This window comes from Vombatus ursinus, unplaced genomic scaffold (assembly GCF_900497805.2).
Source record: "Vombatus ursinus unplaced genomic scaffold, bare-nosed wombat genome assembly UNPS02014802.1, whole genome shotgun sequence".
Lineage (NCBI taxonomy): Eukaryota > Metazoa > Chordata > Mammalia > Diprotodontia > Vombatidae > Vombatus > Vombatus ursinus.
In genome coordinates, this window is record NW_020954580.1 from 2,703,636 (window position 1) to 2,723,084 (window position 19,449).

The 19,449-nt window shown below is 39.3% G+C and overlaps 1 protein-coding gene across 3 annotated transcripts in view; it reads left to right on the plus strand.

Annotated features, from left to right (window-relative positions):
• The window catches only part of EPHA4 (EPH receptor A4), a 166,522-nt gene that overhangs the window by 66,811 nt on the left and 80,262 nt on the right, over nt 1-19,449 (plus strand). For all 3 annotated transcript variants that reach the window (XM_027873555.1, XM_027873556.1, XM_027873557.1), the window contains exon 4: nt 594-749. In XM_027873555.1, the coding sequence (XP_027729356.1) occupies nt 594-749 (156 nt within the window). The remainder of the gene's footprint in view (nt 1-593; nt 750-19,449) is intronic.

The window sequence follows — 19,449 nt, forward strand, 5'->3', positions numbered from 1 at the left end:
CTTTCTTTCTTTCTTTCTTTCTTTCTTTCTTTCTTTCTTTCTTTCTTCCTTCTTTTCTTCCTTCCTTCTTTCTTTCCTTTCTTTCTTTTGAACAGGTAGAATGTGGTATTTCATGTTTCACAGATTGTTGAGGTGTGTGGAAGGTTCAAGTCCACTTCCTACTACTAAAACTATAGCTTCAGTCTGAAATATTAACTTTGGTCTTAGACATGGAGAATGAAGAAGAAAAGAGGAAAGGGAGAGTGGGAGCAGGGCAGGGAGAAAGATAGAGGAGAGAGACAGGCAGAGACAGAGAATGGAAATGGACTTGTGTAGGGGCAGGGGGCTTTCTGACTAAAGAATCCACTTAGGGTTGCCACTGCCAGTGTTGAAGGAGGTTGTCCTATGAGTAGGAACGTTGGCAGCTCTGAGATGGCGATAGTGATCAACTATCTGCTCATTTCATACCAGATCAACATCTGCTCATTTCATACCAGGGGCCAAACTCTAGGCTTTCTTCCCAATCAAGAAGATGACCCGGGTATGTGTTACTACTCCCTGCTCTAATCGTGATCTAAACGTCTGGTGTTTTTCCTTCCCTTCCATCCCTACAGCCTGCAAGATTGGCTACTACAAGGCCCTTTCCACCGATACCGCCTGTGCCAAATGCCCTCCCCACAGCTACTCGGTCTGGGAGGGAGCCACCACCTGCACCTGTGACCGAGGCTACTTTCGAGCAGAGGACGATGCAGCTTCCATGCCCTGCACTCGTAAGTTGAATGCTTTTTTCCCAGTACTATTCCATGTCTCTTCCTGCTCTGCTTCAGTCATGCCCAGAGGGGAAAATAAACAACAAAAACTCCCTTTGAGAAGCGAGGCAAACGCAGCCAGTAGCCTGCATTCATCTTCTTGCCCTGTTGGTTACTCTGAGGGGCAGTACTGGACAATACCAGGTCTTCTCTCAGCATGGCCACCTTGCAGTGGACAAATTAGATCAGAGTGATCTCTCCCCCTCGTGTCCCCTCCTCCCCTCAATAATAGCAGGATAATGGCCGATGGAAATGAGAGGATCTGGTTCGCTGTTCTGGTTTCATTTCAAATGTGTATCCTGCCGGCAGAACACTTTGTGGAGGGAGTTCCAGTTGAGCTTTTTGTGGGCATCTGACAGTGTAATTAGGGCTGAAGATTTGAATTTATAAACTGCTTTACCATTCCACCCAGGATGCTCAATAATTTTGACAGCTGAGGGAGAAACACGTATAGGGCAAGGTTATGTGAATGGGATTATATATACGTAAAAGTCCTAGCAGCCCTTTGGAGGAAAGGAACAATATAAATACAAATGGGGAACCTGGTTATTGTTGGCACCATCATTATTAAAGTACAGCCTATCTCTTTGTTCATACATTTATGCTTTGCCATTAGGATGGAGGAGTGAAGAAATCCCTACCATGGGTAGGGGCAGAGTTCCTCTATCTATGCTTATTGTGCCATGCATAGGCTCAGAAGGGGATACAGCCCAGGAGTGGGCAGAGCACATTAGGGAATATAGCCCTATAGTTTATTATAGCTACATAGTTTAATATAGTTTATTACCACTGTGATGTGGCAATTCAGTTTCGCCTGTTATGTACTGTTGCCTTGCCCAACCCTGCCCTACCAGAGGAAACCACAACCATGCAGATGACATTTTTGTAATTGGGAGTCTTTTCTGGGCTTCCCCAGGTAGCTGCAATAACATCTAGGACATTCTCCAGGATAATTAGGTGACCGCTCAGAGAACTGAGGAGCAGAATACAGGCACCCCAAAGGCCATCCATTCAGGATACAAATGGGATAGTTCCGAATGCACAGCTTGGCTCTGAAATTTTCCTTACTTCATGAAGTTCTTCCTGGCTAGAAATAAATTAGAGCTAATCTTGACTCCCTATATGTTACGGATTGGAGAGAATCCTAGGGGGCCTCCCTGGTCTAGAGCAACCTCAAGTGACAAATGACTAATCAGTGGCAGTCCTAGAATTAAGAAGTAGCTGATTTGCCTCCAGACATTCCCATCTCTCTCTCTCTGTCTCTCTCTGTCTCTCTGTCTGTCTCTCTGTCTCTGTCTCTGTCTCTGTCTCTCTCTCTCTCTGTCTCTCTGTCTCTCTCTCTCTCTGTCTCTCTGTCTCTCTCTCTCTCAGCTCCTCTCTCCCCCACTTCTGGTGCCCCTTTCCCAGCATCACTTGCCCCAGATTCTCATACCATTCCCACTTTGTCACACTACTTTGGCCTTACCTCATTGACTAGGGTTCCATATTTCAATCTGTTCTCTTTCCATGCGTACTTCCTATCAAAATTTACCTCTTCAGTGTCTCCTTCCCCAGGCTCTTCTAAGTAACTGACTTTGATGAACTAATTCTCCTTTTCTCCCATCCATACCACTCCCTTACCTTTGTGATACCTTTCCAGGAGATATTTACAATTAAAAATAACTTAGGACCATAAGAATCTTTTATCTAAATAATGGAAGTAATAATAATAAGTAAATAAAAAAAAACAGGCTTTTCTAGAAACCTCTCCTCCTTCTAAATCCCAAACACATAATTCCAGTCCTGTCTTGAGCTCCACTGCACCATTAACCCCATAGAATTTATTGTTTGGTGAGAGGATGAGATTGTACTTCCCTTTTCCACACTTTCCTCCCTGTGATTCCAGGATCTGCAGACCAGTGTAGAGAATGATCTTATACAAATCAAGGCAACTTAGATTCATCATCTGTGAAATGATGAACCTTTTCAGCAGTCAGTTGCTCAAGTCACAAGAACATTGGAGATATTCAGTTCAAGCAATACTCATCCAAGTTCTGTATGTGATACATGAGGCACTGACCATGCTCATTGAAGAGGTGTTAGCAGAGCCTGTCAACATTAGTTTTTGGAGAAATTGTCATCCAATTTGCTAAGTGGAATTCAAGTAAGAAAAGAAAAATAATTGTTTTTGTGATTTCAAAGTTCATTCTGAGATTTGGCACATGGCTTGACCCCCCCCAAAAAAAAAGTCAGAGTAAAAGCACTCTGGTCACTGAATAGAATAAAAAGGGGGTTTCATCATGGGGAGGACTGAACTTGCTTCTTTCCTCCTTAGTGCAAGATCCATGTCAATAAATGAGCTAGGTTTCGTTCCTTTTTCTTGTTGGTCTGTCTTAATGGGAAAAATCTCTCTGGACTTGATCAAGTGGAGACTTTTTTCATATGTCAGTTCATGCCTCAGAATCTGCTGGCTGTGAAACATGTCCTTGCTGCAGTTTTTAAGCCAAGGTCTTTGGTTACAGTCTGGAGTGGACACAGGAAGCCAGTCCCATCTGACTCCCTGCAGCAGCGTCCATGTCACTTACTTCTTTGGAATCACACTCACTTCCTCTTTATGGTTGATTTTATAGGTCTTTTCATCTAAGGGTCTTTAAGCACTTGGCAAACATTAACTAATTAAAGCTCTTAAAATCTCCTGTGAGGGTGGAATGATCTGGGCTCATTTTACAAATGGGGAAACTCCTATAACAGGGAAGGTACTTGACTTATTCAGTAGTTAGTGGCAGAGTCAGTAATGTATTACAGAGCCTCGTCCTTTACCCTGAGGCTTCGGATTTTCCTTCTTAGGCACCATCTTTACTTTTACCCTACTTTACCTTACCTTATGTTATTTCCCTTCATTTTTCTTCTCTCTCTCTCTCTGTCTCTCTCTCTCTGTCTCTCTCTCTCCTTTCTCTTCTCTCTCTTTCTCTCTGTCACACACACACACACATACACACACACACGCTCTATGATCTATCACCTTCTTTCAATCTCCATCTTAGCCTATCATCAATCTCTATTTCAATCTCTATCTCTATCTCCATGTATCATCTCTCTGTCTAAGACTGGGTCTTCCCAGCAGGTAGTACAGTGCAGGGGCCACTCATTGGCCTGATCTCAATACTAATTGGTAAAGGAACTTTGACTTGTTCTGTTTCTGACTTGGACCTGATTAGGCAGCCTGATTCCTTTCCTTGTCCCCCTATCTCTGGGGATCACCATATTGGCACCAGACTTAATGTGAACACCCTATCTGCTTTAGCCCACTGCAGTTCAGAACTCCCAAGCACAAGTGATCCACCAGTCCCAGGTTCTCTCAGCAGCAGGGATTACAGGCAATCACCACTGTGTCTCTGCCTTTACTTTAAACTTAATAGTCATTTCAGAGGATAGAATGTTTATCAAAGTATTCCCTTTTCAATTTTTTTTTGTTCTTGTTGTCTAGACCTGCAATTTGATAAATTTTGAGAAGCTACCAGTGTGAAAACTCTTTTCATCTATGCAAACGTATCTATAGAGAGTTGCCTGGGACATTAATAGGTTAAGTGACTTACCCAGGGTCATGCAGCTGGTATATGTCAAAAGCAAGACTTTAACCCAGGTCTTTCTGATTCTGAGGCTGGTTCTCTATCCACTATTCACACTACCTCTCTCCTACGCCAGTATTCTTCCTGAATGAAACATTAAGCATTAATTAAGCATAATCATAAAGCATTCATTAGAGAAGAAGCATTATGTAGTGAAAGGAGAACTGGTCTTAGAGTCAGGAAGACCTGGATTCAAATTCTGTTATTGACACATACTGACTGTGTGAACCTGAGCAAGTCATTTAACCTCTTTGTCCCAGACGTCTTTGTAAGCCTGTAAGTTGAAAAGCAGATGCTGCTTTGGTAGAGGAAGTCTCTTCATTGAGAGTTTCTGACGTCAGTGAAATCTCACATTCATACACACACACACACACACACACACACACACACACACATACCCCTTTTAGAACTTTTTAAAGTAATTTCTACTAATCTCCATCTTTTACAGATAAGGAAACCGAGGCCCAGAGAGATGACCTAATTTGCACAACTAAGGTCATTCAGCTAGTTAGTAGCAGAAGCCGGGGTCAGAACCCCAGTCATTGCCTCATAGGCCAGTGTCCTTTCCACTGCCCTATTCGCCTCCATTGTCAGTCTCTCTTGACAAGCTATGGAGATGAAGGGAGGCTTCAACATGTAGGGGAGGGATCTTTTCAAACTGATTTCAGACTCTAATCAGTTCTTCCCAGTTGGTTAAGCCAGGTGACAAACCCAATTCCCTTGTGCTGACAGCCATGGTAATCAGGCCCCTTCTTTGTTCATTATGCTCTCTTTAACCCCGGCATTCTTATTCAGCCCTGCATTTAGTGAGCACTCATTGTGACGGCACACTAATGAAGAAATAAAACACACTAGCAGAGGCCCATTCTTCTAGCGAAAGATAGACTCTGCTCCACTGGCCTGTAAAATCGGGTTTTTGTTCACTAGCAGAACTATTAGACCAGGTGAATAAAAGTAGCATTGGCTAATTTAGAAAGAAACACCTGGGATGGGCTAAAGTTCACTCCTTCCACCCTTTTCCTTAGGGGATTATGAGAGGAATGTTGTCTTCTTGGGACTTTAGGTGAAAAGCTCCATCTTTTGACTATTGATTTGGTTAATGCTTTATTGACTTAATGAAAGTGATCCATGGCTCTTTCTGAGATGCTTTAATGTGTTCTCATGAGGGGACCTTCTGGATATTCTAAAGAAAATGAAAGATTATTATTTTTCTGGGAGAGTTTGGCTGCTGTTCTGATTGAAGGCCAGTGGAAGAAATGAATTTCTTTCTAGTTTCTGTAATGCAATGATTGTAATTTTTCCTGTCTCCTGGCCTGGAAAAAGTTAATGGATACAGCTTACATGGCATTTCTTTGGTGATGTTAGAAGGACTTTTCAAGTTTCCTTCCCATTCCTCCATACTGGAAAAATATATGTTTCCTTTCTGAGGAATTGAAGAATATTCACTATCGTCTGGGAAAACAACTATAACAAAACCAACCACAAATTGGATCCTTTCATCCAATGAGTAGCAAGTAAAATGCCCACATCTGAACACAAGGATCAGTCAAGGTGTATAAAAAGGACTTTTGGAGAATTTTCCTTATAAGCAGGGAAGCTACCACCACATGGGTAGCAAGACATGGTCCAAGACTGTACAGGAATCTTGGTTTCATAAATCATTTCTTAGAAATATTTGAGAATGTCAATGAAATGGATGTCTTTGCAACTCTTGGTCTCTTTCCCCTTTTTTTTTTTCCCCACCTTATATTTATCTTGTTCGTCTAAGTCAGGAATGCAGACTAGAAATCTTATCACTCGGTGAAAATGTCACCTACATGCTTGTGCATGAAGCCACAGGATTGCCTTATCACATATCTACCTGAGCACGGACTGAGAGAATAATCTCTCCCTCCCATCCTCTATCCAGCTCTGGAACCAGAGACAATGTCATATTAATGTAATGTTCAACTTCTCATTACATTTCAATTTTTTTTCTGAAGATGGCTTATCAAAAGGTGAGTCCTTAAAGGGAGTTCTTTATGTGACTGGGAAATAGGCTTTTTTTTTTTATCATTTTGCTAACCTTACTTCTGAGCTTGGTTACTCTTACTTTGATGGATCAGTGACCCCATCTCTGTGGGGGCTCCCTCCACCAGTGCAGATTGGAACCTACCCACACTTTCTTGTACTGTGTAAATCCTGCCACTGTATTTCCATAAATCTTACACTGAGGATTAATCCAATGTATTGGAAACCTTTAGGTTTTCATTTTTTTTGTTTTACTATTTTGTGTAGTAGTAAAATAATTGCTCTGTCCATCTGTCATCCTTCTCTGGCCATCGTTGTATGACCTACCTGAGTATTATTTCTATGGAGTTTGGTTATAAAAGATTATTTAAAAACCTTTTTTTTTTTCATTTGAAACCTCCTCTCCAACTCTTTGGTGTTCTTTATTTAACTTGTGCTAGAACTTATTAGTGCATTGTACTTGGGGGTACTTTATAAATAAGAGATTATTATTTTAGATTGCCAAGTTGAAGGGCCTTCATGAATTTGTCTCCAAGTCAATGGCCTTGAATAATCACATCAGCTGTGCCAAACAAACAAAGAGTGGTTGATTGATATTTAGAGGTGGCCCAAAATATTCCTAAAATTGCAGCTTTTAAGACAGTTTATACTGGAAGAGCCTAGGGCTAACGAGGGCAAATTTACCACAGTGCATGACGAAAGGGCCCAATTTGAAAAAGGTCTCTGCAGTTTTAGGTTAGCAAGAAATTGAAATGGCCCTACTTCAGACAACAAACGTCACTTAGTTTGTCTTTACATTTGCCTTTTCTAATTGAATTTAGTGCACTGCTGTATTTCCTCCAGAAAGTGTATTGTTTTTAAATTACCATTTCAGTCCTATTACTCAAAGCCCTTGCTTCTAATGCTTTCTGACAGTTATCAACATAATGAACCATAATGAAATGATGAGCAATCTTCAGTGGAAACCCAATGTGGATTCCACTGGTGCTGTGTGACTGTGTTGTTAAAATTTGAATGCAAATTAAAATAACATCGTCCTTACTTGTTTCCAAGGTCAGTGTGAAGTTTTTTTTTTAATGGAATTTTTAAAATGCTTTAATCTTAGTTGATGTGGATCTACTTTTTAAACCAGTGCTTAACTGTGTGTCTGATATAATATTTTAAATATCTCCCCCACCCCACCCCAGAGTGTTATGCTTCTAATAGTCTGGGTTTTGGAAAGGCATGTGTGAAAAGGCTTTGGTATTCAAGTTATTGAATAAATAAAAGGTAGCACTTAGCTTTCAATAAGCCAGGAGCATGAATGTGTAATTGAAAGGGACCTTAGCAATCATCTAGGCTTACCTCCTCATTTTTACAGCTGAAGAAACTAAAGCTCAGAGAAGTTAAATGAGGCAAGATTTGAATCCAGAGTAGCAAAACCACTATCTAAATCTAGGTCTTTAATTCTAAACCGAAGTCTCTGTCCATTGTGCCGTCTTGTCAAATCAATGCATAGATTTAGAGAGGAATGGGACACTGAAGGATCATTTAGTCCAGAGGTGTCAAACACATGGCCCAGACCATATGTATCCAGCAGCACTCCTGAGTGTGGCCTGAACCAAATTAAAATGTAATTGGGGAATATCTAATAATATTTATAAAAATACAATATAGATAACATTGCATTTTAAAACTGTCAATGTTCAGTGGGCAGGATCCTCATGCATAGAGTAGTAGCCGCCCTCTCCCCCCCATTTCTATTTGAGTTTGATACTGCTGATCTAGTCCAACCCCATCTCTCTACAGATAAGGAAACAGAGGTACACAAAGCTTGCTCAAAACCATACCAATAGTAAATGGCAGAGCCAAGAATCAAATCCAGATCCTTTGACTCCCCATGTAGTAATGCTCGTTCCATGTCACCATGCTGCTGATTTTTCTTTTCAAACAGGAGCACACATCTATATGAACTAATAGTCAGTTTATAAAGCACTTTTCTTACAATGATTCCATGAGCTAGGTGGTATGAGTATTATTATACCCATTTTATAGATGAGAAACCTGAGACTTAAAAGAGGCTCAGTGATTTGCCCATGGTCACAGAGCTCACAAATGACAGAACTTAGATTTGAACCCATAGCCTTAAGAATAAAGGCCAAGATTCTTTCTATTATATTACAGTTGTGCATTTCTTCCATGTTATTTTTTATTCTAATTATCATCAACAAATAGTGGAATGATTCTTTGTGAGATGTCCTCTGAACAAAAAGGTCTAGCTGAGGATAAAATCAACTAAGAACTATTCCATTATAAGAGATTTTCCTTCATATTTGCAAGTAACCACTAATAGTAAGTCATAGCTTCTGTTTAAATGGATATCTGAACAGACTTCCATGGTTAAGTCATTTTGAGCAAATGACCTCTTTAGACTAACATTGTTCCAAATCCCATCAAATGCTAAAATAATAAAAATGACCCCCAGTTCTCCCGTGCATGTAATCCTGATGAACACTTAAATATGATTTTGTTTCTATGAAGTTTCTTTCAATAGATTTCAATCAAGAATGGGTTGATTGTCCAGTTATCAGATTAGTCCTATTCATTTCCACTCCCTTTCTCTCCGGTGCCTTCCTTCCAACTGGCCACTTACCAGCAGAGAGTTACCATGGCACAAGTTATCCTCACACTCCACTTGATAACAACCCTGGACAAGAGGAGATTGACAGAATAGCCCTGTAATTCCCCAAGTGTGGACACCAGCCTGATTACTTATCATTTTTAGTGATTATGAGATGCTAAATTGTTTCTGCTATGAACAATTTACTACTTAATTAAAAAAAAATCATTGATGTGTCTTCAAAAGCTAATTCTGATCTCAGTTCCAAAGTAGATTATTTAAGGAATAAGGAGTGGATAGTATTCTGGATTTGGAGTCAAGAAGACCTGCTTTCAAATATTCCCTGTATGACCCTTGCCAAGTCAAGTAACCTCTCTGAGCTTTAGTTTCCTCCTCTGTATAATGGGTATAATGATGCCTGAAGTTCCTTCTTTCCTCACAGAATTGTCATGAGGCTCAAAAGATGTAATATTTGTGAAATGCACTGAAAACATCAAGAGCTGGATACATGTCAGTTATTATTATTGTTTTCTTTTGCACTGGGTGCACATGGGAGCCTTTGTCCTCACAGAGGTGGTTCACAGGAAAGTGCGAAAAGTACTGCCATGATTTCAGGCTAATATGAAATCATAGGTGTCAGTTTTATATTATAACTCTGAAGAATTAAATTTCAATTGAAATTAAGTTATCACTTTCCTATCTTAATGGTATTTTGGATACCATGTCACTGTTCCTGAGAGGTTCATAGTCACCTGTCTATGAATTATCATCAGGGAAAAAGCTGGGCGTCATCTTTGCTTTCAGATCCTGTTGGTTTTTCTCTATTGCTTCACTTGGGACCCAGTAGCAATGGTAAAGGATGGAAACTTGGGGAGGAAACAACATGGTCTTCTCTCTTCTCACATAGGGTAAGGGAGGGAACAAAGTAAGCATTTACATAATGCCTACTAGGTGCCAGGCACTGTGCTAAGATCTTTTAAAAATATTATCTCATTTGATCATGACTTCCAAGATTAGAAAGAGCCTTTGAAAGAAAAACACTTGCTATATTTCCTTCCGAGAAATCATGAGCCATATACAGAGGTTAAAGTCTGGCTATAATCTGAGGAACAGTGTCACATGTTTCCAGCATGGAGTAAACCATGGAAAGCTTGGAATAATTGAACAAGAGGATGGGGTGAGGAACGGCAGTCTTCAGTTGGGGCTAAATGCTATGATTTCATTCTTTTTTATTTGACTAAATCTGAACTATGGTGTTGGCTTGTTCACCTAGTAAATGCCCCTATCCTAAAAAACAAAACAAAAATAAAAACAGAAAACAAACAAGCAATAGAACAAAACCAGACCAAAACAAAAATCATCCGTCTTTCTTGGACCTTACTACTCCCTTCAAATGATCACTCTCTCTTCTCCTTTTAACTTAATGATTCTTGAAAGAGTACTCTAGACTCACTGTCTCCTATAATTTTATCTGCTTATTCTTCAATATCTCTTGCAATCTGGCTTCCATTCTCACTCTACTGAAACTGCTCTTTGCAGACTCCCCAAATGATAAGCAAATTACCATATCCAATGTGCTTTTCTTAATCTTCATTCTCAACATCTCTCTTCACAAGAAAGAGACAATCCACCATTCTTAAACATGTCCATTCTCCTCCCTTGGCTCCCATATCAGATTCTGCTGGCTCCCATGTTTATCTGACAACTTTTTAACTGGCTATTCTACTTCCTCCTCCATATGATTGTACTCTAGGGCTTTACCTTGTACTCTCTATTTTGTCTACACCTTGTGCCTTGATGATCTCATCTACTCTCGCTGTCTAAACTATCACTCCCAGTCTCATGACTCACAAATCTGCATCTTTAGCCCTTATCTCTCTCAATCTCCAAATTGACATTTCTAGCTGCCTAACAGATATCTACTTCTAGATATATCCCACTGACATCTCTAGCTCTATGCATCCCCAAATGAAATTGCCAGCTTTCCCTTGAAACCTGATTCTCTTCCTGACTTCACGCAGGGGTAATACCACATTTTCCCCAATCATCTATGTGTATAAATTTGGAATCTTCTTTGACATTTCTCATACCTGCTCAGTTATCAAATCTTGCTGCTTCAAGTATCTATAGTCTCCTTTGATCTCCTTATGATGCTCAGTAACACCTCTTGTCCCCTCCTTCCTTTCTCCAGAAGCTTCTTCATTTATACCCAGCCCCCTGTCATATTTAATTTATTCCCATCTATGAGCTCCTTTTTTGATTCCCTCCAATTTTTCCAATATTCCATCCTCCTTGTAGAAAAAAAACAAAGCAAAACCAAAAACTTAAGTAACACTACCATCCCCTCAGATAGTCATCCTACATTTCTCTTACTTTTAATTGTCAAAGTCTTAGGAAAAGTCAACTTCCTACACGTATTGCTTCTATTTCCTTTCTTTCTACTTTCTTTCTTTCTTTTTTTCCTTCTTTCTTTCTTTTTTCCTTCCTTCCTTCCTTCCTTCCTTCCTTCCTTTCTTTCTTTCTTTCTCTCTTTCTTTCTTCCTTTCTTTCTATCCCAATTTCTTGTGATCTGGCTTTTGGTGTATCCTAAATCTTTTGAAATCTTCTGGTATTTTAGAAAAAAATCCTGGAATTGTCATCAGAAGACCTGGGTTCAAATCCCAGATTTGCCACTTAATAGCTATGTGACCTTGGACAAGTCATTTAATTATTATAAGCCTCCTTTTCCTTCTTTGTAAAATGAGGGAATTAGACTAGCTAACTCCTCTGGTCTCTTCCAGTTTTCAAATTTAATAATCCTACCTATTCTTCAAGTTCCTCCCATCACTATGAAGCTTTCTCTGATTTTTTTCTGTCTAGTAATGATTTCTCCTTTCTTCAGATTCATAATACTTGTTAGAAAAGTGCTGTCTTGCTGTAAGGACAAGCCTGGGTTCAACTCTTTTCTCTGACACTTGATGTGGCTATGGACAAGTTATTTTACTTCTTTGAACCTCAGTTTCCCTATATATAAAATGAGAATATTAATACCTGCAGGATCTACTTCATAGTGTAGTTGTAAGGCTCAAATAAGCTAGGTAAACTGCCTGAAAATGTGAAATAGATGCTGGCTGTTATAATGATAAACCAATATTCAAGTGCATTTTTTTTAAAAAATCAAGTGTAAACAACCATTTTAAATGTCTGCTTTTTAAAAAAAAATCTGTACTAAAGCTTCCCTCTAATGGCTTGGATAATTGAGACTTGATTATTTAAATGATTTCAACTATACATGAATAAACTAGTATTCTCAGTATAAAGAAATTATGCTAGGAAAGAAAAGACAAAACATTCTTGGAAAGGTCTTTGGGATAGAAGAGATATAAGAATAACAAGGAAACAGTAAAATTTCAGCAACAGATTAGCTCTTCAAGAAGATATCACTTCACAAAAACAGGGTAACATGAGCGATGTGCTTTCATAATGGGCTGCTGAGCTTTGGTTAGAACCATTGAGAGACCACAGAAGCTTTCGTGATAAAAGCTCTAGGAATAGCCATACATTTGCAGAAAGGGGGGGCTTCCCAGCATAGCAGTCTTTATGTAAACTCACCCACAGCAACAGGGGCTGGAAGAAAGCAATTAGTAGCAGCAACATATACAACTGTCAGGGGGGTAAAAGCATAGGCTTTATTTCATAGTTAAAACTTATACATCCCAAGTGTTTACTCTTTATTATAACCTGTCTTTCTTCAGCTGGAGAGAGATTAACAACAAAGGCTTATCTGAAGGGTTTTACAAGTAAGACCCTGAAGTATTATTGACAATCCTGAAGTTGTACATGATTAATGAAGCCCTATGCAATGGGAGAAGCAGCCCAAGATAGTTCTTTAGAAGTTATGTACCTTGTATCAATTGACTTGGCATTTGGGCAAGGTGACTGAGGGGCTTAACGATTCTGCTCTCTTTAAGAGTTGCTTATCTATGCAGGAGGGCTGCTTCTGTCTACAACCAGCTTTGATATTATGGCTCAGGCAACTCATCACATGAATCCCATCTAGGATGTTTTGCTACTTGTCACATTCCTTTTATTGCAGCCTGGGATAGATTTAATTTTATCTCATCAGTTTATAAACTTTTTTTTAAAAATCCACTCCATAAAAAAGTATTTACCAGGCATTCCCACACTTACTAGTGAAATGGTGGTGATACATCTGGTAATAATGAAAATCAGTTGTTTGTGGAAGTACTTGGGTTTTATTTATACATTTCTACTCACCAATAAGATGAGTTCTAAGTTCTCTCTCTCTCTCTTTCTCTGTCTCTGTCTGTCTCTCTACATCTCTCCCTCTGTCTCTCTCTTTCCCTTCTCTCCTCTTCTCTCTCCTCTCTCTGTCTCTGTCTCTGTGTTTCTGTCTCTCTCTGTGTCTCTGTCTCTGTCTCTGTCTCTCTCTGTCTCTCTGTCTCTCTCTCTCTCTCTCTCTATCTCCCTCTCTCCTTTTGGTTACTGTACCTGGGCCTCTGCTGATTGTTGGGGCTGACCTTAAATCTTGATTCCAGAGCTCAGAAGGGGAGAATCTTTAGCATCGAATGATATACTGAACTCTGAGCCTATACCTTTGACCTTTTAGAGAACCCATCTTTGGTTGCCATAACCATAGCTGTTTTATTGAGATGTCATTATTTTATGCCACATGTAGGATGCCAAGGTTGCTCCCAGGAAGACCTAGTTGAGCCCCACCTAGTTAGGGTACAAGGGGAGTTACTTTGAGCAAGGGGTTCTGTTCTTTATCAGATATACCAGATCTGGTTCACAGATGAGTCAGTGTCAAAGAACTAATTTTATGTATTTGTTTATAACAAAATCTATCTAAATTTAATGATGGTAAAGCATCTTTGCTCAGTGGCCATATCACCATTCATATAGGACTTGCGTGGTTATGACATTCACTTGTACCATAAGGAGGAAACCAAAAATGACAATAGTACTTTGTTTGGTAATTTCAATCATATCTGACTCTTTGTGACCCCTTTGGGGTTTTCTTGGCAAAGATACTAGAGTGGTTTGCCATTTCCTTCTCCAGATCATTTTACAGATGAGGAAACTGAGGCAGATAGCTAGTAAGTGTCTGAGGCCAGACTTGAACTCAAGTCTTCCTAACTCCAGGCTTTGAGCTTTAGCCACTGGGTCACTTAACTGCCTTATTAACAGAAGTAAGCATAGTAATAGTATTAGTAATAGCTTACAATTCTTTAAAGCCCAGTATATAACACAAGGTTATCTCATCTTCTCTGCCTAATACACTTCTGAGGGAGACACCTATTTCATAGGAAATGAGGAATTTGAGACTTTGAAATGTGAAGACACTTGCCCGAGGTCACCTAGCCATCAGATGTTGGAAATACATCAGCACATGTGTTTCCTAACTTCTGTGATCTGGGAGAGCTATGAAATTATTAGCATTTTCTTTATTGCTTGGCATAGTTCGCTTTATATTTTACAAAGCACCTGTATTCATTTTCTCATTCTCATTGCTCAAATCAGGAAACTTGTTCTCATTCCCTCACTTCCTCCCCTTCCCCTCCTCCCCCCACCAAAGAGAACCCATGATTGGTTAAAGACGACAAAGACTCCTTTTCCTCATATAGGAATCCTACATCTGTGCTAGAAATTGGCTAAAGCTTACTTTGAATTTAACACTGTCAAGTTAATGTCAAATGAATGCAAGGTGACATCCCACCAGAAAATAATAATTACCCATTGTCGCACCTTTCACCAGGATCCTGCTGGGTGATGCAGAAATAGTATTTTACACCACTGAAATGAATGGATGCTCATTAAATTTATTCATAATGGCAAAAAAAAAGGTAGTGACCCTTTCTTATGGAGAAATGTACAAAATATGAATCAGGCCCCTCGTATCTTAGGCATTCTGTAATTTCCTTTTTTTTTAGTGGTAATTAGCCCACAAATGTATTTTGTCATTGGAGAAGAATCCAGTTGGGCTGAGGGGAATCTCTGTTAGAGATAACAAGAAAAGGAAGATGGCAGTAAGGTGCACATATGGGTTTTGCCTAGAGGGGTTTTAGCCAGGAAGGCTTTTATGCCATTTTTCCATCAATAGTTGTGAAGTGATGGGATACCTTGGATCCTATTTCCAAACTACAAGATCATAGGATTGAGAGCTAGAGGGCACTTTACAAATTGTCTACTCCATCTCCATCATTTATTAGTTCCAGTGGCTCCATATTGCCTCTGGGATAAAATATAGGTTGCTTCATTGTTTGGCATTTAAAGGCCTTCACAACCTGACTCCAGCTTACTTTGACAGGCTTAAGACCCCTTAGTCCCCTTCAAACCCACTATGGTAGAACCAAATTGTTCTTTCTGTTCCTCACACATGACACAATACCTCCTTTCTTTGTCTATGTTATCTCCTATACTTGGAATGAACACCTTCTTTGTCTCTGCCTCTGAAATTGTAGCCTCTTTTAATATTCAGCTCAAGTGAGCTTTTATACATTCTTATCACCCTAGCTGCCAATTCTTTCTCCCTGACCTCCCCATTATATTGTGTTTATTTGGTATACACTTAAGTATGTGTATGTTGTTTCTCCTAATGGAATGTTAGCCTCTCTAACTCAATATAGCCATTCCATGAAAATGATCAGATTGTAAGCTTCTTGAGGGCAAGGACTGTCTTTTGCCCTTTTTTTTTGTATTCCCAGCATTTAACACAGTGATTGGCACATAGCAGGCACTTAAGAAATACTGATTGATTGATCATGGTTTATTGAGAAAGTTGGGTACGGTAGCTAGCATATTTCCACAAAAATTTAAGAAGTATTTGGCTTATAGTACTAGTAACATAACTAATGTCAATGTAATTCCCTTAGATTAAGATGCTTAAAGGATATTAATGAAGCAAAATTGGTGGTGCTTTTCCTTAAGTCCTTTTTACTATACAGGGCCTATGTTTGGTACCCTAGATTTCCTGTCCTCCTATGCCCATGGACCAGAATGAACTTGTTTTTCGGTGACAATATTTGCTCCTCCTTTCTAGTGTCCCTACTCCAGTCAAAAGAAACTTTAATATTCAGCCAACACACACCCACAGGCTTTCAGGAAGCATCCTTACAAGGCAGGGTTTCTTAGTTCTGAGAACCATGATTTCATCCATGTGAATACACCTTCCCTCTGTGCTAATCACAACTCCTCCCACACCTTCATAGAGTATTTCATGAGCTGCTATGAATGAAAAAAAATCATCACTTCTGTAGTCTGTTGGGTCCTCAGACTGACTAGCACACGGTCCACCACTTTTTTTTTTTTTTTCAGTAGGACCTGTCAGAGCTTGTACTCTCGCTGGTAAAGCATTTGAAAATGCAGGATCATTTCCACACCACACCGAGGCAATTTCTCACAAAATATGAGGCATGTTACTCATAAAAACACAATATATAAAAACATGGCTAATAAAACCTTAACTTCAGTGACAGTTACCCGTGGTTTTCAGAAAGTGAATATAATCATGTGGGGTTTTACCAAATCTTCAGAATTTCAGACTCAAGGGGTCCTAGTACAAGAGTTTGGTAATAGGGAAGTCTGATTCTATTTTGGAACTTAGAGACTCAGAGGTGAAAGAGACCTTAACAGCCATCTAGGTTCAATTCTTCTTCAGGAATCTTCATTTCAATAGCTCTAGCAGGTACTTACCTAGTTTCTCCTTGAATACTTCTAATGAGAGGCCACTTACAACCTTTCAAAGCAGCACATTCTTTTTTTTTTGACAGCTGTATTTGTTAGCAAATTCTTTATATTGATCTGAAGTATGCCTCCCTATAATTTTCTGCCTTCTGATGCCAAGTAGAATACATCTAATCCTTACTTTCTTCATGACAGTCCTTCAAAATTTTATGAATTGCTATCAGGTCTTGTCTAAATCTTCTTTCAATGAGGAATTCCTAGTTGCTCCAATTGTTTTTATAAGATGTGGTTTTGTGTTTCCAAACCATTTTGCTGTTCATCCTATTTGCCAATATCCACCCTAAAATGTGATGTCACAGACTAAACATAGTATTGACCAAAACAGATTACTTTGTGGACACTGTCTATCTGTCAAAATATCCTAAAGCCAAAGTTAATTGCTTTATTAAGCGAGGTTCTCCCCCATATCATGGACTCATGCAGTAGTTCATTTTTCGAACCTTAATGCAGGACTTTACATTTATATCCATTAGATCTTGTCGTTCTAGATTTGCCCTGTCATTCCAGATTGTGAAATTCTTTTCAGACCCAAATTCTTCCTCTCCACTAATAAACATCAATTGCTGATGAAAACACATCTGAGTTATAGAATGCTAGCAATGTTGACCTAGAGTTGGAAGGGACTTTTTAGCTCACCTATATTTCAACCCTCAGAAAAAAATTGGGAAACCATATTTGGGCTTCCTTTACTATCAGCCAGAATTGCCAAATTTTTGGCTTGGCCAGTACAGTTCATGTTTTTAAAGAAGATTGTTCTCTGCCACCAAGTCACTGTAGAATGATCCCAGGAACAAGGCCCCAGGATATGGCATAATTCCATTTATGAAGGATATCTGGAAATCTTACATTCCAGGCTAATCATGGTTAACCATAAAATGAACTATCCTAAATATGGTGTATCCCCCCAAATAATCAATTTCTAACAAATCACAAACAATTCTAACATAATAAATGTGTTATTGGTATGGTTTGCTAGACCCATGAAAAAGCAAAGCAATATCCCTCTTTACCACAAACTCACCCTTTGACATTGGAAACATACTTATGATGTGTGTGATCTTTATTGCATGTTGTACAGCCCCACACTCTTTACCCCTAACTTTCTGCTCAAATGTAGTTCTGACATTGTAGACATGAAGAGAGTTTCAGACAGTTAGACTTCAAAGCTTACTCCTAGGAAATGTTTGCATCTCAATGAAATGAAATATCCAAATGTTTCCAGATATTTGGCTTATCAAGACAAAACATCCAGGGGATCATCCCCCCCAACCCCTTTGTTTTGGTGCTGAAATTCTGATGCTTGGGCATTTGCAAATATAGAACCAATGCCACCTTGCTGTCAGATGATTTTCTTTTACCTGAAGGAAATGTTTCCTTTGTCGGTAATTATTTTAAGATGGTACTGTGAAGTAAATCAGTTGGGACCAGACTGAGTGGAATTCTGAATTCCTTTTCCCTGGTTGATTGGTTGGTGTTAGAATCATATGATTCATACCTAGAAGTGACTGGAGACTTAATTTTAGTCAACCCTTTCATTTTATAGATGAATAAACTGGGTTCCAGAGAGGTGTATGACTTGCTGAAGGTCACACAGTTAGGAACCAAGCCCAGGTTCTCTCCTTTACATTTAGGTGACATTTATTTTTTACTGGTCCCTGAGGGAAAAAAAAAAATTGGGGGGGGGAAGGGAAGAGAAGAAGCATGAAAGTGTATTTGAAATGGAACTTTCTTATTATTGGGGAGAGATTGACTTTACCAACATGAAAACATCCTCATTGCCAGTTCTCTGAGCTTTGCCTTAGTGGTTCCATTAGGAACAATTGCTAGGAAGAAACATCCCATGCTTTTTTTTTCCCTCACCAGCCCTCCATTTTGTAATCCATTGGCATCTCCTTTTTCAGGCCAGGGCTGCTACTTTTATCACTGGGACCCATTGCCATTTGCCTGCTTAGTTTCTGCTCCATTTCTTTTCTGTTGACATACTGCCATGACTGCCCTGTCCCACATACTAATGACTGACTTCTTGCTGCTGCCTCCTTTGATTCACAGTGGCACATTTTCCCACGTGAAAATGGACACAGAACCTTGGCAGTAAGCTTAATGGATTTCAAAGTCATTCTGAGTTAACCTGAAAGTTACTGAAACATAGGAACCAGTAGCTAATCTCTTTTAGAGACCAAGGCATGATGATATTTTTATTCTAAAGGGTAGCAGTGCATTTCCCAGTAATGGCCACTATTGGCTGCATTTGGCATTTCTGAAAACATCCTTGCTCTCTGTTTTTCCCTGTACCTGCCAAAAGGATGGGCCAAGCAAGCTTTCACAGAAATTTCATGGTTTACTATTATCTCTCTCTTTAGTATTACTCCAGCATTTGAAACAAATAAACAGAAAGAAAATACAGCCACAGACAACTCTGTGGACCTGTTTTTAGAAACGGAGTAGGAGAAAGCACGGACTTGTGAGCAGCAAGAAATTTGAGTTCTTGGTATCGGCTTTGGAATTAGAAGACTAGCATTCACATTCTGTCTTTGATGCTTATTACCGGTGTGACCCTAGGCATATCACTTAACTTTCCTCATTATTTTCATTTATAAAATGAAAGGTTTAGGTAAGACAATCTCTTCCAGATATCTATATCTACACACCTATATCTATAGATAGATATGTTTATATAAATATCTGTGTATGTGTTTGT